At 38.9% G+C, this 18,378-nt stretch overlaps 1 protein-coding gene across 1 annotated transcript; it reads right to left on the reverse strand.

The window, feature by feature from the left end:
- Positions 1–1,324: 1,324 nt before the first annotated feature.
- LOC140246279 (inactive selenide, water dikinase-like protein) lies at positions 1,325–16,690 on the reverse strand. Its single transcript, XM_072325743.1, has 7 exons — positions 16,283–16,690; positions 13,316–13,419; positions 12,162–12,311; positions 11,539–11,651; positions 10,539–10,729; positions 7,605–7,817; positions 1,325–6,492 (listed from the first exon to the last, which is right to left on the reverse strand). The coding sequence occupies exons 1-7, from the start codon at positions 16,311–16,313 to the stop codon at positions 6,323–6,325; spliced, it is 972 nt and encodes a 323-aa protein (XP_072181844.1). The 5' UTR covers positions 16,314–16,690; the 3' UTR covers positions 1,325–6,322.
- Positions 16,691–18,378: the final 1,688 nt, after the last annotated feature.

Consider the following 18,378-nt stretch of genomic DNA (forward strand, 5'->3'; position numbering starts at 1 on the left):
GCAACAAAACATAAATGAGCCGAGATTAAGCAGATTTGCCAAGAAAATTCCCATGGTACACTGTATAGGGCCTACTTCACTTGTTCTCCTGAAGTAATACACATTCTTGGGAACTGCATCGTTTAGAAGTTTCCCATTCAAGGGTTTTTTCCCCTCCCCCCCCCCCCCCCTTTTGATTTTAAACGTCAGTCAGATGGTATTTGTACAAGAAATCGCATTTCTGTTTGAACCGGGTTATATTGAATAGATCTCCGGACAGTAGAGGGCGATTTTCAAGAAGTGATAGCAGTTACCGTGTCGAACCCAAAACGTTGAGGCCGGAGGTCATAATTACACCTATTATTAACATTATTATTTTTTTTTTTCAGGTAACTGCATGGAAATCATCATGTCATAGTAATTGGATTTGTGCTGCACTTCTTCACGAACGATATTTGCTTTTGTGACATACATTGCATCAAATTATGCTTGATTACGTAAAGAATTTAACTTCTGAACTTAGTTGTTCATACACTGAAATGTAAACCCCTGTCACCCTTAGCATCTGTGTTTTCGCTCCCAGTTTATGAAAATGGTGTTTGCATCTTTTTTTATTTTCTCCCTTTCTTGAAGTGTACACTTACAGTCGGTGCTTTCTGTTCATAGTGTTCCCTGTTGATCAATGTTAACGTTCTGCTGCCAGTTATAAATGCAACTAAAAAAATAATAAAGTACTCCGTGCTCAAGTTGGCTTTCATAACATGTCATGGGTGAAATCAAGTGGGGGGGGGGGGGGAATAATGTTTCATCACATTTTGAAGGAAAAAATACATGTACATGTAGTATGATTGTAACAGTTTACCATTTTGTAACTGCAATACGTGTGTGTATCAGTTGTAATTGCATGTGCAAATCAGATGATCATAATAATGTCAGCATCTCACAAGTCTTCAACTGCTTATTTTTAAATGATTTGAAGAAATAACTAATGTGGATCCATCGCATATTAAATACCGTAAGATTTGAAATGATTTTGTGATACCATTAGAAAGAGGATTGTTCAACCAAAACAAAAAACAGCTATGTATTTGCGTGTACAACAAATTCTAAAATTATCTGGCAAAGATCTCCTCTCATCATGTGTGAATGTCTAATTGTCAAATGAAGATGGTGCACATTTAGAATTCTACAATACCTGTATATCATATTTTTGTCTGATTTAAAATGCCTTCACTATTTTTGTGGTCAATTCAATTGTAACGTAAACCTGCTTCCCCCATCGAGACTTGCTTTTAAACTACCACTCAGACATCAGTCACAGTCTAAGGATTTGAAACCCATCTGATCATTGTTTATCTTCTTTTTTTAATCATCTTTTTTTTTTTCTCTCAATATATAAATATACACACATTCCTCTGGCATGGCCAGGTCATCATTAATGATGTCACGCAAAGGTCAAGAAGAGGTTAACTACAGCACTGAACCGGCGTAGAGTTCTGGGTCGGCTGTGGCGGGGCACGCGATGTGCTTGACCGCCGCAAGCGTCATATGCCTACCCGGTCCAATGACATAGCTGACCTCTGTCACATTTCCCAGCATGCATCACCGCTAAAGGCATCGTTGGTTCCGGTCGACAACAGAGGGTTATCGTGCATGAGCCACAGTCTGCTCACCTGGGCTCTAGGTGCACTCTTTAATCCTCTCTCACCAAGCAGAACACGATTGTGCCTTAACATCGCATGTTACCGTGATCTCGTTACATTGCATGTTATCTCTGAAACATACGCGCACAAAACATTTACTTTTTTTTTTAATAACGTGTCATTTTTTTTTTTTACCTCAACAGTTTGCTGAGCTTAGGGTTACGATACAAGGAAGCTCAGATTATATTTTCAACAAACGCACACCAATTAGTTCCTCTGACATGGTAGTTGTCAGATTGATCAGAGTTGTCTACTTTGTAGATGTTATCATACAATTCATACCAATAATTGTAGCCACATAAATGGGTGCAGTAGGAGGCACAATTCGAGTAAAGCAAAGTGCCATAGGTCTAGATACAAAGAAAGGTCAGATGATGAATGCACACTATTCATAAGCAAGATGGATACATAAACTATACTGTTGCAGTGTGAACAAGCTACAACACTTCTGTGAAACATTGATTTACCGGTACATTGCCTTCTTTTCAAACTTCATGTGTGGTTCCCTACCACACCCGCCCCCCCCCCAAAAAAAAAGAAGTTTACATGTGTACCAGATCATATATACATCATATGCATGTAATTTGTATGGTTTTCAATTTTTGTGAGTTCGCAATTTGGATGCTACTTGCAAATCTAACATGCAGAAATGTGAATTCTGATCCCAATATGAATGCAACATGCACACATACTGGTTTCTCTGTTGATTATTGTACTCCATTTTCGCAAAATTGCCGGGGAAGTTCCGATTTTGCGCAAAATTAGACACGCTAAATATAGGGCACATACAGCACAATGTAGTGTAGTCGAGAGTGACAATGGGCGATGATGCATTTCAATGACTGGATATGCATATGATTTCCACAACCAAACTAATATGTGATACTATGTACACCTTGTGCGATAGACTGGTTCTGTAATGTTTCAGATTTTATGCATGTTTTGTTCACAAAAGTTGCCCTTAAACCACAAAGCCTGCTGCAGGCTTGGCCTACCTAGTGACAACTAATTGAATTTCTACTCATGGAACTTAATGGGAGGGAGAAGGTGAATGAAGTGCATTGTACAAGGCTATAGGAAGAGAAACACCCACAAATTGTAGTGCATTACAGAAAAGGTCTATTGGATAGAGGGAGAGTGCCAATGTACATAATGTATTCACACAACAGGAAAAACACAAGGGTTAGACAGGCAGGCTACAGATACATGTATGTATGGAAGTCTAAGAAGACTGAATTGGCATCATCATGATCCTTTGGCATAATACTGCAGTGTATTCTAAAATGCATGAAGTATCGTCACCAGTGCATATCAATATACATGTCGTGGGTATACTGTATAACCCATGTTCCTTCACATGTTCCCGGTAATGATGTTTTACGTATTGTTCAAAAATTTTGTTTTCTTTTTGCGCTCTTCTTGTCTCTCGGTCCTTTAGATAACAAGTGTTTCATTGCAAAGTTTTGCATTGTTCTAGTTTATGGCAGGGGAAGCGGGGGGAAGAACTCTTTTACTCAACCAACAGTGTACGTCCAGTTGAACCAAATTTCCTCCGGTTGAAGAATGCTCTAGTAGCTATACCTCCTTCTTAATCATCATTATCTCTCAAGTACATTAGAAACATTGCAATGTATTATGCACTCTTGCAGACTTGACATGCATGTCTATGGAATCTTTTACTCTAAATCCTGGACATACTGTATTATGAAGAATTGCTTGCAAGCTCTGTGAGTAATTGCCAATCCATGCTTCTAGGACTTCCATGCATATCTATGGGGTGACATGAGCAAACTGGAAGGTACAGATCCTGCAAAAAGGAAACACAAGCACAAATAAGGGACTGCCGGCAAAAAATATGACTTTTATTGATAAGTGATGCTGAATAATTTGCTATGCAATGAACAGAGCATGAACAGCACATTAAAGCTCGAGTGCGTTTTCAAAAGAAAGATGTCAACATGTGGATAGAAAGTGAGATATAATTGTTTTTGCAAGGTTTTCGACAAATAGGATCCTGATCTGCATCGCGGCACCGGGCCCGCAAGGCGCTCCCCCCAAGAGGGGATCCGCCGCATCACCCCACCCGGGAAATCCATCCCAGTGTGGTTTAACGATGCGGCATCATTTAGAGCGCCCTCGGGCGGTGGTGCCCCCCGCGATGGAGACTCACAGGCTTTGTAAGCATGCGTGCAATTGTACTCCAGCGTTTGCTCAAGTCCTGGACCAATTGACATGCAGGCCAGCTTGTGAGGGTGCTATGAGTCGAACCAAAGGTGGTAAACATGAGATGCTTGGATTATCATCATCATAATGCGACAGAAAACAAGCCACCAGGTTCATCTTCCTGGTGGCCTTTTACATCAAGAAAATGGAGGATGGATGAATACGAAACCTACAAAACACCTACATGGCCAGGTCGTTACATGGTTAAAAAAAAAAATAATAATCACTGTAGCTAAAAATAAATGCTTCATTATCATACAGTACACACTGGAGCCAATCCGTTGCATTTCATCTTTTTTTTTGTTTTGTTTTTTGTTTTTCCTTTTTATCTACCTTTCTCTCTCACACTGGAATGTATTGCCAGATGATGTTGATCCGACCCCAAGGTAACATTAAATGGCAATTTAGAAACACAGGACATAATTATGTACATTAAACGCGACAGGGCTTTTCTCCTTTCTTCTCGTAAAGTTACTTATGAACCGTGAACCTCAGGTGAGGTCTAATTTCTACTAGAGTCCATCTCAGCACATTAAAAGCCATTGGTGGATTTTGGCAATGTTTGTGGGCAGCAACTAAGGTCATTACAGAGTTTCATGTGTCTTCAAAAATCTTGCTCGAGCTGCATAATTGACAGTTAAGGTTCTATTGGCTAGAAAATGACTGACCCTTACAGACATTCCCAATTTTTGTGCAATGTAACAAAATCACCAGGCCGAGTTCATTTTGGCACAGTACACATTAAGAAACAAACAAACAAAAGATATGAACAAGTTATGTATCTCCTTGTCTGGAGGGGCTGTGTAACCACCAGCCACAATATTAAGAGGACAAAGGTCATCTGAATTTTGTTTCACAAGCCACTTCCAATCTAGTGCAATGTGATAATGCAGCTTACGTGAACCAATGATCATGATCCAGTATGCATGGAGAAGATTAGCAGAGTGAAATAAGAAAAGCAACAACGTTTGCTCCTCCGCGTGAGAATAATATGGAAAAAAAAAAAAAGGACTCCACATTGAATACATTGAGTGGCAATACATCACATGGGAGAAAGAATGTAAACTGCATATACTGGGTATGTATGAGACAGAGACACAGCTATAGTGTAAGCTGCATTATATATGAAGGGGTTAATGATGTACAGTGGAAACTTGGTGCAAAGAGGTCCTGGGTCCTGGAAATTTTGCTCATCTAGTATGTTGTCATATCAGCTGCGCAAGGTACAGGAAAACCTTGTTATGAGCTGCTTCGGGCCAGCAAAATTTCATCTTAATATCGGGTATCTAATCTTGTTGTATGAGGGATAAAAAGCAAAATAATATAGAAAGAAAAAAACTGAAGTTTCCTCGTTATATCAGGTATTTTGCTATATTTGACCTTATCAACACATGTTTCCACTGTAGAAACACACATGAATTGGATACACAGGGACTGAATAGAAGATTTTGTTATACCAGGTATCTTCCCTATAATATGAATGAGTTTCCACTGTACTGGTCACAAAGTGTGCACATGCAACTCTACCTTTATGGCAGCCAACACTCTTTCAAACGAGACTCCAATTATTGGCCACATATCAGGTCACATTTTAGCATAAGATCAACGATGATCAACTGTGCGCGACAGCATCCAGAAAAAGGAGTTCTTGTAATTTGGAGTTTACGACTAAACCTTGGATACATTTGACTGCCACGATTCCAGAATATTCATATTTCTGGATGAAAAGAAGAAGACATGCTGTAATCTCATGAAGATAATTTTGCTCAGGTACATCATACCTTGCAGAACAAATATGGAAAACGTTGGTTTGTCTTAAGCACATCATTACTTATGCTGAACATCAGAAAACCTTAAAAGGTGATGGACAGAACATCAACAACTATCAAAAATTTAACAGGGCTTTTTAAATTTTATTCACTTTTTTTTTTTAATTGTTGAAAAAGAGGAGTTAGCTCTATTTTCTAAGAAAGCCCAGTAACATGGTAAAACACTGTGAATATGTACATGAAATGGCTGCAGATGATAGTGAAAGGTTTTGCGAATGATGTGTATGTACTCCCTGGAGTGATGTTACTCGTGTAACTGTAAAAAGCATTGCTGGCATGTCTGCAGCATTTGTATCACCCTTTCCAAACCTGGACACGATCACAAGACATGAGGGAGAGTCTGACTTTTGATATGCTTCCTACTACTACTGTTAACCCAGTCCATGTTCCAGTCTACAATGCAAATGACAAGAGTGTAGTGCCACCTTTAAAGCTGTAGTAGCCATCCACAGATGATCTCATTAAGACAAAAAAAAACCAACAAAACAATTTTGTTCCTCTCCTTCCCTCTTCGCACTGTTCAACGATGGACTTTGTCAGTGTTCACAAGGCATCCAACACCACCACCATCACCACCGCACTCCTTGATTAATGCATCTTGGTCGTCACGGCAATGACGCGGGGCTTCTCGATGATCTGCGCCGTACGTTGACCCCTGTCCACGATGCCGATGATCCAAGCTGTGTGGCCAGTTGTCCTTTCCATTTCACGGCAAAACGCTGCGGCCTGCTCCCGAGGGAAAGCAATCAGCAGACCGCCTGACCAAAACAAAAGTCAACAATAAAAAAATAACGCATCTCAGAAAACTATCACTCAACATGCCGATGCAGTTGTCATAAAGATATGAAGTACTGTCCAAAGACACATGGATATGTATAATATCTCTTCATATACACACACATACAGCAAATCATAAGTTCACATGCATGGGATCTGAGAAAGTCTGGTGACTAATGCTGTGTTTACACTCTTGGGAATTCTTGGGAGGTTAATGACCATCAACATCCTCAGGATAGAGTGAAAGGCAACTAATGACTGTAAAAAGTCATAACTTTTGAACAAATTGTCTGCCTGTCCTCAAACCTCACAGATGTGTTGTACTAATATTGCTGCAGTCACTCAATCAACATACTCTGCACATGAAAGGGACTAAATTTTGATACTACCAGGGCCTGAATTCAGGCACCCTGTATAACGAGAGAAAACTGCCAGTCCCGAGGACTTCATTTTAACGGGAGTGCACTGTGAGTTACAGAAAGTTTGGATGAAGCGAGTACTGGAATTTTTCAACTGAAGGAAATCAACATCTGAATTGTGATTCTTTGCTAGTTCTTTGATCAACTACTAGTAATATGGCCATTTCAAATGAAATTGGAAAAAAAAGTTAGTTATGGGGTATAGTGCAACTAACAGTTTTCTGTGCACTTGAAACTACAGCTATATGTTCAAATGTTTAAGGCAGTGCTACAGAAACCACCTATTTTACATGATTAATCTTTTCCACTGCCATTTCCAATACTATGGATCATGTGGACAAGCAATGGTGAAAACGAAATTACTGCAAATTTCATTGAAAGCATTGCATGCCCAGCATCAAATTCTACCACAGGCTTGCCAATGTGAGGCTTTTAGTTTGGGTCAAATCTGCATTCAGTCTCATAAAGGAATTGATGTCACGAGTGGACTGCCAGAAATTCAGTCTTTAAACTTAGTTGTCTTCTCTAAATCTTAGCTGCAAAAATGTTACTGTAGAAGAGAAAACGTTGACATGATTGCTTTCATGAGAAGTCCCAAAATTACTTCAGCATTTTTGAAACTAACTAGTTAGGCAGAGCAGAGCAGGTGAGCAGATATCACAAGCCACTCTTACCGGAGGTCTCCGCCGAGTGGCCTTGCAGCAGCTGGAACTGGTTGCAACACGTCTTGGCAACGTTCTGCATGTTGGCGATGACCGGCAGGTTGTGGATGACAAAGCGCACCTCATTCTTCTGGTTCTCCACCAGGTTCTTGGCGTGGCCCAGAATACCGAAGCCGGTCACGTCCGTCGCGCCGTGGGCATTGAACTTCCGCATCTGCAAGGCAGCTGCACATTGAGAGACATTGAGAGACGTGAGAAACCACACTTTCTCTTTTCTCTTCTTTTCTGGAATTGGCAGTCTAGTTCTGGACATAGACTAAAACCATATACCACACACTAACACCCTCATCCCCTCAGCATTAGGCATGGGTTTTACCCTAATCTTTAACCATGACGTCGCCGGTCACACGAACCGACGAATCCGTCAGGTTTGCGTAAGAATGACAATTCGAGAAAATCGCGTTTGAAGTTAACCCATTTTTGACTTATGGTTGCTACACTTTCATGTCTATAATTTCCAATTATTTTTGTAGTACATCAGACTTCAATTCTTGCTCTAACTTGTGAAGTTTTTAGCGAATTGTATTGTTAACAAATAAGCGGGAAATCGTCAAAGAGCTACATGCATGTATTTTCGGTCTGCAAAGAACGTTGTCATTTTCCATATGTACATGTACATTGAGCGTTGTCATTGTCAACGCATGTATTACATAGTACGCAAACTGTGCGCGCGGTCAATGAACTGTTGAATCTCAAAAACTACACGCAAGTCAATGCGCACTGATTCGTCGGTTCGGTGACCGCGCGTACTAGTACGCGCGGTCACCTAACCGTCGAATCGCCTGATTGTTTAACCCTATCTCTGTCACGGGCCGATTAAATGGGCCAAAAAACTGCAATAGAAATGCTTCGGCCGATATTATCGGCCCTATTTTGATTGACAGATTACTTCAAAGGCTATGACACTACCACTCTATAAACTCATTTGCGATTGGCTGACAGTGTAAGGAAACGATTTCAAGCCTGAAAAAAGCTTCCCCACCTTTAACCAATCAGGAAAGCTTTCTCAAAGTCCAAGAAATTGTGGTGGCCCCGCCCATCTTCATTTGCATTCAGACTGCAATGTATTGTGTACAGTTTTGCCATGTGTGGAGAACTTACACGAATCTGTATATGTGGGACTGTAATACAGATTGCCGCGAGCGATGAAAAGATCGTACACGTGGGTCAATTTTCATCTATTTTATCTAAGTCAAAATAGTAAAACATGAAGTGAAAACATTCAGATTAGGGATTTCAACATCTCTGAATTCTGTGAAGGGGTATAGTTTCAGTAATATCGGCCTCATAAATGATCTGAAGAATAGTTGAACACTGCACATTCGGTGCAGCAGTTGCAACTGTTTACTCAGCACTAACAGCAGTGCAATGGGTCTCTAGTTAGCCGGGGCCAGCGGGGCAGGTGTAAGGAGCAATAGGGTTACAGTAGCTTCATGCTGGCGGCCTGAAGCTGTACAGTCTTGATGTTGGGGTATGTTTGACTGTTTATTATTATTACATGATGAAACCGTCACTATGCAAAACTTCAGTTCAATGCAGGTTTATCATAAAGAAAATGACTGCTGTGATAGTTAATTCTGTTTCAATAAGGAAAGTGCAGAAAGTCGTAGACTAGCATATGATGATCAACTGGAATGCATGGACACTCCAACGTTGATATTTTCAGTAACATTTTTTATCCTTAGATTATCTTATCATTATGGCATTATCATAGGACAAGATTAATATAAATTTGAAAGAAAAAAGCACAATTCAATTTATATTTTCAGCTTGACAAGATACAAAAACGCTTTGTCTACTTTCAGGCCAACATCACTTACAAAATCAGAAATTACCACGGTACACAAAATGTGTGAAATCTAGGTTGTAATTGCCACAGACTTTTGTTCATAAAATGAAAAGTACTGATGCTATTGATGAAAAAATCATACCATCTGAAAGCTGAATAAATTCTCTACAACATCTATGAGACCTTTTTGTGATGCAAGCTCATGTTGTGTGGAAAAATGAGGTGGTAACATGTGGAAATAAGTCTGCATTGATAATTATGTGACATAAGAGGGCGTCCTACTTAAAACTGAAGTGCGCCCTCACTCAGATTATTATGGAAAATGAAAGTTTAGACCATAAGCTTTCAAATGATGTATAACATGACACATTAATATCAATAATAATAATCAGAAATGGCCATCAACAATCTTGTGTCTGTGCACTGCAAAATGTTTGAGCAGTCTGACTACGGCGTATGTGACAGATATAGGGTTAACACACGCGTTTATGGGGAAAACAAATAATTTTCACAAATGGAATTACATACTTCTACAAAAGTGATAACTACATAAAAATTACACCGAATTACACACTGAGAATTTCAAAATATGTAGTATGGAATGTCTACTATCGAAATGATTGAAAATCTCGTAATCGAAAATTTGACCCAAAATCGGGTGATTCGTCAGTTCGTGTGACCGTCGACGATGTGACACGCTAGTCAGAATACGAGACATTCTTCGGCAAATGTACATGAGAAAATAATAACTTTCAGGGGATTCACAAATTATATCTCTGTGTCAGTACACACACAGCCAAAGAATCTCCACAGGAGTCAACCGCTACTGTTGAGCGTATACATTGATACACATATTCACTGACAGGCGCTATTTGTGTTTTTAGAATGTACCCTGGTGGGCAGCAAACGGAAGATTGATTCAGTCAAATCAGCTATGTTTCCCCACGCTATATCAAAACACATCTACTGCAAACTAACAATCTCTGGTTTATTACATTATGTAAGCAAGGGAGGCAGCATGGAATCGCGGACTACAATCAATGGCAGAGGGAGAAATCTCACACATCCCAACCAATCGACCGACCGACCCAACGTACCGTCCTTGTTGAGGAGGGACATGTTGTACATGGCCTCCTGGTAGGCTCGCTCCACCTCCTCCGGCGACACCACCGACTGGATCTTCCTCCACCTATCAGGCTGGTCCAGCCACTGGTGGGCATTGACGGCAATCTGGGTCCCAAGGGGTTTGGTCAGCACCAGCACGTCGCCGACAACAGCATTGTTTGGGCTGAGCATACAACACAAGAAGAGGGAGACCATTGACATGATGTGCGTTATTACGACCCAGTGATGGCATGTTCCCTCACTTCATAAAAACAGCTATGGGAACTCGGAAGCATTCAGAATCTATTGCTTCATTCTGAGTAGCATCAAACAACATTAAATGGGCAGACAATGTCTAGAGATATAGTTACACAAGCAGTCAGTATCTGTCTGGTACAAACTGATAACCCTTGCGATACTGTTCGCATATAGTACTTCAATGACCTACACATGCTACTGTACACATGGCGACTCAATGGCCCTTTGGTAAATGTCTGCAATAACTGACATTTTTTTTTTTTTTCAGTGTTGCTGTGAATTAAATCTGAGCCTTTTACCCACACTACATCCCTTTCTGTGTTATTTGAAAGGCAGTCCTTGGTCATTTCCCAATGTAATCAATCACAATCCAACAGTGATACTTTATGTCAACATGGCCACCACATGCTAGCAGGCAAGGGATACTCCTGTTGGAAAAGTACAGAGAATGCTGGTACAAATGCCCAGCTAGAAGCTCCAATGAGGAGCCAGTTAAGTGCAATCAATGAAATAAATTACTATTTTCCAACAGCATTACTCAGAGCACTAGGACCATCAAATCAACAATTAAAATAAAAGACAATCAAAATTATAATTTTCCAACAGCATTACCCAAAGCACTAAAAAAACCATGAAATCAACAACCGAACGACCATAAAAATCATTATGTTCCAACCACATTACTCAAAGCACTATCAAATCAACAAAGCTTCACTACCATGAGGGTGGGCATACCTGATGATGTCTGTTGGTAGACAAACGGTTGTGGCCACACCTCCAACAAGACACCATGGATTGATCACAGTCTGACCTCCAGTTACATTTGTTCCTGCTTCTTGGGCTTTATCCTAGTCCCAACAACAAAATTTTTTGAAAGTTAAAGGGATGGTATATTATTGGTTGAGGCAAGGATTCAGCAGATCTGATTTGACCGATATATTAAAAAACAAGGTAAAACAAAGAGATCATATCTTGTAATAAAAGTTGTGGCCTGTCACATTCTAGTATGATCGCTTTCTTTGTATATCTCATTCATATCCGAATATCGAGGCCAGAGTTTACAACATTACATTTTCTACCTTAAAAGTAATATTCTACAGTCTGTTGCCTCCTAATTACTCTCGAAAAGTTAAATCTTTCTGACTGCTCCTAGTACATTTGGGGTAAACTAAATTCCTTTACAAGCTTACTCTCCCCACATTCCCCCCCCCCCTTTTTTTTTTTGGGGGGGGGGGGTGTAAGGGGGAGGCAGAGAAAAAGTGTGTGATAAAATGCAATCTATCATGAGGTTATACTTGCAATTGAAAATAAGTTATATCTTTGCTCAATTCTATCTTGCGATGTCACAAATGGAATACCTTGAAACCGCTCATGATGAGTGGCATGATGGCGTCTCGTTCCTTGTCTGTGAAAGCCTTGGGCACACCCAGCAACATCAGCATGTTGTCACAGTCTGTCACTCCCATCGCGTACAAATCACTTAACACATTGGCGCAGGCAATTTGGCCCTGTACAAATAGAATGTTCGAGTTGATAGATTACATGGTCAGATCTTTCGTATAACACAAATCTTAAAAAATTAAATGCAGTGCTCTTTGTGTGAGGAGATAGGAGGACAAAGAATTTCATAATTCACTGATGACATTTCATCTCAACATGAATGGGTACCCATATTTCCACCCATATTTCGGTTGGCAGACTTACAGCACTGGTAACAGTGGCAAGTAAACTTAATACGCACTTGTCTGTTAATTGTACAGAGGCAGCTGCCCCATAGGCAACAGGGGAAATTATTTTTGCAATACACACAAGGAAATACAGGCATAAAAACTTTTGAATGCTCACTGATATTTCAGATTTTGATACTTACTATGACCCTATGCCAGAGATACTAACACAGTACTTAAGGCAAAATGTTACTCTTTAAAGATGGTTGCAAAATACAGCTTGGTTTAAAGATGGGAAGTTATGCATGTGCAGCATGCAAATTCAAACAAAAATTTCAAATTGCTATTACATTTTCTTCTTTAGGACAAAGAAATATCAATATATTATAAGATAAAATATTAAGCAGCTGTACTGTACACTAGACATACATTTGTGCAAGTTTCCATTTCATATTTTGCTTACATGTAGTCATCCTTGCTAATTTATGGGGGGGGGGGGGCTGAGATGTGAACTGATTGTAAGTTAGCAGGCAGAATCTATTACAATTTCCATGCGTCATGTTGTTTCCTTGAAAACTATAATACTGGATGATAAAGCAGTATCTAATTTATCATAATCCGGAGATCGGCTGTGCATAATCCAAAAATAAGTATCGAAATTTGCAGTAAAATTGACAATTCATTTGATTCTTTTCCACTCTTCTCAATTGGCTAACAATCATTTCAATAAAAAGCCTTGTTTGTCAGCACTTTATTTGGAGGCAATTACAAAGTTGCAATGCTTCAATACTGTATGGCTACACAGGTAATCATAAATACTATTCATTCTCTAAACTGGCACTTACTTGCATGTATGGATCATCAACAAGAGGAAAGAAGAAATCTGTAGTTTGTACAAGGCATAGACCGCCGTGTCTCAGGGGGGTCACACTGCAGTCCATGCCGATACCTACATGTGAAAAAAGGAAGAAGTAACCGATATTTCATGCAGATTAACAAATTGACATTACATGAAATCCATATTTCATAGGTTGACGCAAACGTATTTGCAGAATGAAATTCACTCAATGAGAATGCAACAAACACAAATTTCTCACTGAATGAAAGCAGTGAAATGAAGCAAGATTACTGCAAAAATAGGGGTTGATGGTTTGTTCCTGCCTGCTTAGTCACTGTCTGCTGGGAGAGTCAAACAAGGGACCTCAGGACTGATAAACTGTCTTGCTTACTGAGCCACAAAAGCTCCTCTCATGAAAAAGAATTGAATTTAACTATTCTGATTTCATTTCAATATTGGAAATTCATGAAAATGTGTACATATGTCAACAGGCCCCCGTGTTGTGATGATGTCATTAACACATCTGATTTGCATGTCTTGTTGTTGTTCAGTTGTTGTGTTACTTTCTCTTTTTTGCCATGCTATGTACATTGGACACAATTTATTTCTGATTGAAAATGAAACCTATCAGCTAGCACATGACCCAAGGTATAAAACACAAATAGTGTTCATATGGCCATCCAACATCTTTCAATTTTCAAGGTAAAGCCAACAGGGTTAATAAATTGTGTGGAAAATCACAGAAGAAGTACGATATGTAGAACTTAGGAAAATTGCAAGTATTGATTTCAATACATCAAAAGTGGCTTTATAATCAGTAAAATAGTTATTATTCATTTCAATTTCATGATATACTAGCCTGAAATTGTTACAGAATGATTATCAACTTGCTAACTTTAATCATATTTGTTTCATAGATACAAAATTTCATTTTCAATAAAAATTTCATAAACCAGCAAATACATTGATACAGAGTACTCTGCATCAATCCCAGTGTCATGACTTCAAGCCACATTGTAGTCTCATTGAACAGATGACATTCTCACCTTATTCAAGGTGCTAAATGAGTGCTTGCCCAGGGCAAGTGAAACATAAAGTTGGGCAAGTGTTTTGAAATGAGAAAAACTTTTCACATTCTTAAGGTGAGGCTGCCATGTCATCATTCTTGTTCATTGCAATTACCGGTAGTTATTTGTTAATTGAAATAAATTTGTAATTTGTCATAAATCTTTAAAACATCGCATCCCAATCACTGTGAATTCTGAAACTCTGTACTCAGTATAACTTATTTATAGTTGTTCAAATGTAAAAGTCTGAAAATCATCCAGAGGTCTCGTGTAATTTCAGCAACTCAATTTCCAACACTTTATGAAGAAGCCCCAATCCAATGCAACACCAACACTCAATTGAACCAGGTTTCTTACTCCAATGTGTTTACTCATGTGAATCAATGTGTGCTGTATTATTTTCTTATATTTTTGGACTTTCTTTTCGGGCAAGTAAAATTCATGTTTCGGCAAGTGGTTAAAAAAGTTAGTGCCCTGTATAATCATCTAAAAAGTGAAACAGAATGGTTGAAAATTAGCTGTGAACATATGACTGAAAGGCCCTGATAATATTTTTTTTTTTGTTTCTTTATCCATTTGATTTCATTTTGATTTTCAAATGCATGTGAATAGGTGCCTATGTCTAAATGTTTACTTTGATTTTCATGGGATATCCCATCACATTTTGTTTTGTTTTTGATTTTTGTTTTGTTTGTGCACATGCTGCAACATATATTAAAACTTATATAAGTATAGTTTCCTTTTCACAAAAAAAAAAACAACAACACAAGAATCTATCAATATACCACAACCACAAGGTACCACTACAAAGATCAATCACATTTTCTAAATTCATGTTTGGGCAAGTGGTTAAAAAAGTTAGTGCCCTGTAGAATCTATAGTCATCTAAAAAGTGAAACAGAGTGGTTGAAAATTAACTGTGAACATATGACTGAAAGTTATACATGATATATGATAGGCCCTGACAATAATATATTTTTTGTTTCTTTATCCATTTGATTTCATTTTGATTTTCAAATGCATGTGAATAGCTGCCTATGTTTAAATCTTTACTTTGATTTACATGGGATATCCCATCACATTTTGTTTTATTTTGTTTTGTTTTTTGTGCACATGCTGCAATATATATTAAAACTTATATCATATAAGTAGTTTCCTTTTCATAAAAAGCCATAAGAATCTTTATAATATACCACAATGTACCAGTAAAGATCAATCACATTTTCTCATTTTGCTGTTTAAATTGAAGGCAATATATTCAAACATATTTTAATTCGAAGACAAAATATATTTTGTTTAATTTCTGTCAGCTGTCGGAGGCATGAGGGTATTTCAACTGACTTGACAACTTTCTAGTTAGGCAATAAAGCGAGTAGTTTCTACTTGCCCTTTAATTGCAGAGGAAGTAGAACATTAGATGCTGATGAAGAAAAAATGTGAAGGAATAGAATTAGAAAGTAAAAAGGAACATGAACAACAACAACATGAAGAAGACAGGATTGCTTTTCTCAACCACGTAACTGCAATGTGCGAAGCGGTCGAGCGCGCAGGTTCAAGAAGAGTGTGAGCTCCGTGAAGGAGAATCATGAATATTCATACATGCAAATCAATTTCTCGAGGGCCCCCACGCCAGTCTTTGTCACATCTCCCACCATTACCCCGTTTTGAGTGCCTAAATAGAACATCAGACAGCATCACTGCCATTACTTTTCACGATAAGACCATACGCTTTACATGCAAAATTAGGACGTACACAAGAATTAATGCCTTTTGATCGATTTGAATTAGCAGCATCTGAAAAAAATGACAAAAAATGGAATGAGTGGTCGCGCACCACGCCGTCCCAAACATGGCGAATGCACGGCGAGACTGCCTAACTGGCTGAACATGAGTAAAAAAATACTCACCGAATTTGGGGACACCAGACGGGACTTGCATGTATTCTGAATGTTCTCCCTGTCCTTGTTCCCCCTCATTCGGTTCAAGTCCCTTCAGGAGGTTGAGCAGAGCCTCCCGAGGGACCTTGCACCCTCATCCTTTCAACTCGGTGTAACGCGTCAGGCGGAAATCTTTGTGGAGTTCGTGCGCCTCGGGATCGAAACGGCGGGCAATCTGCTGTTGTACCACGACGGGTTCCTGCTCCTCGAACTGTTGCTGCTGTTGAACAACAATCTGTTGATGCTGGTGCTGTTGCTGCACCACTTCTGGTGGCAGTCCTGCCATCTTGAAAATGTTATTTGAGGGTCAAAATTCCTCTTGGGTTCAGTCCTTCCGTAACACCTCAATTTTCAAGTCCCTGGCAATGAGAATGTTACCACAAGATGACCGCGTGGTAAAAGATTACCCATAAGCCAACAGCCCTTTAGGCTCTTTCGTGTTGCGTGAAAACAGTCAGTATTTACTTCTGTGGAAAAATCCCTCTTACTGTACTGTTCGTTTCGTAATGATTCTGTAAAAAATAATAAATGTATATTTTATTCCATTGTTATGTGGAACTATTCGAACTTCTCACTAAAATTCGTATGACCATCATGCTCGTGACCCGAAAATGTCTATTAATTGTTACTTACCTAAGCGGTTCTAAAAGATAATTGACAGTGCTAAGCGGTTCACTTTTCTACAGCACTGGATTGGTTGATGAAAGTCCGACACGTCACATGGCGCGAAAGTCATGCCGCTGGTCGTTCAGCTGGGGGAACGTCCCAGCAGGTGCCACGCGCAGTATATAAACACGTCATAAAATAATTTCTAACCGAAAAATCGAATGGTTTTTCGAGTTTTCTTTTTCTTTTTTTCTTTTTTTTTTTACTGACCCTTCATGGTCCACTGTAAATCACTGCAAAGGCCATACTAGTACAATGTATCATCATTCGTATCTTGAAAATCTACTGAATTATATTAGTTCACAGAGAGATATACAGTATGCTGATATGATATTAATGTACAATACGCAAGCATAGCCTCGTCTCGCTCGTTTATAAGTTATCTGACAGATCATTCGTGGCCTTAAGTGACCATGTAGGCCTAGATATTGATTGTTGCCTTGAGTATTCATTGATTAGTTTTCATTAGCTGATTTATTAGAATTATGAAATATGACATAGATAATAATATAGCAATCGGAGGAAATGTTAGGAGTGTGCGGTCTTTTGTAGAGTACATCCTACTCGATGCACTGCCATGGGCCTAAACGTATACTTTTATAATTCTCATGTTTACATTGAGTCACAACAATCGACGTAAAAATTTTAGTTGGATCCCTGCTTAAAAACAACAGCAACACTCAACAACAACAAAATCTTTATAAAAACACAAAATAATGTTTTTATTTTCTGATCCTGATCCTGATAGATTAATTAATACTTTAAACATTGAATTAATGAAATTAATTCCGTGGATAAGAGCGAACAAACTGTCAATCACCCTACAAAAAAACAGTTACACCTTACTTAAACTATACTCGCATGGGAAAGTGGTACATTCAGATTACAGAAATAAGCTCGTCGTATCATTTGTAACGAATCGTATACAGAAAAGTCATACTGATGATTTATTTCATGAAAATGATATTCCAAAAGTCCATGATCTGTACCGTTTGCAATTAGGACAAATCACTTACAAACTCACCAACCATTCTCTCCCCTTCGTATTTGATTCCATGTTTATATACAAACGAAATTGTTCATGCATATCCGACCCGTCATCCCATAGGCCTAATATCATTTGCCTTTGACTTGGACGGATTTTTCGAAATCTTTATTCCTTTCCTTAGACCAAAATTCTTGAATCCTCGTGATGAAAGTATGAAAGAAGCTTTAAAGGGGATGGCTAGTAACTGATCAGTGGGAATCAGTGGGAATGCTGGAGGATGATTGTCCGAATCCTTTTGGGATTCATTTAAGAGTACATTATATATCTATTGTTGTGTGAAAATTATTTGCTTCAGAATGGTCTCATATTCAAGTAATGTGCAGTTTAATGTTTCCAGGTAAGCGTGCCTGGT

Source organism: Diadema setosum, chromosome 2, assembly GCF_964275005.1.
Source record: "Diadema setosum chromosome 2, eeDiaSeto1, whole genome shotgun sequence".
Classification (NCBI taxonomy): domain Eukaryota; kingdom Metazoa; phylum Echinodermata; class Echinoidea; order Diadematoida; family Diadematidae; genus Diadema; species Diadema setosum.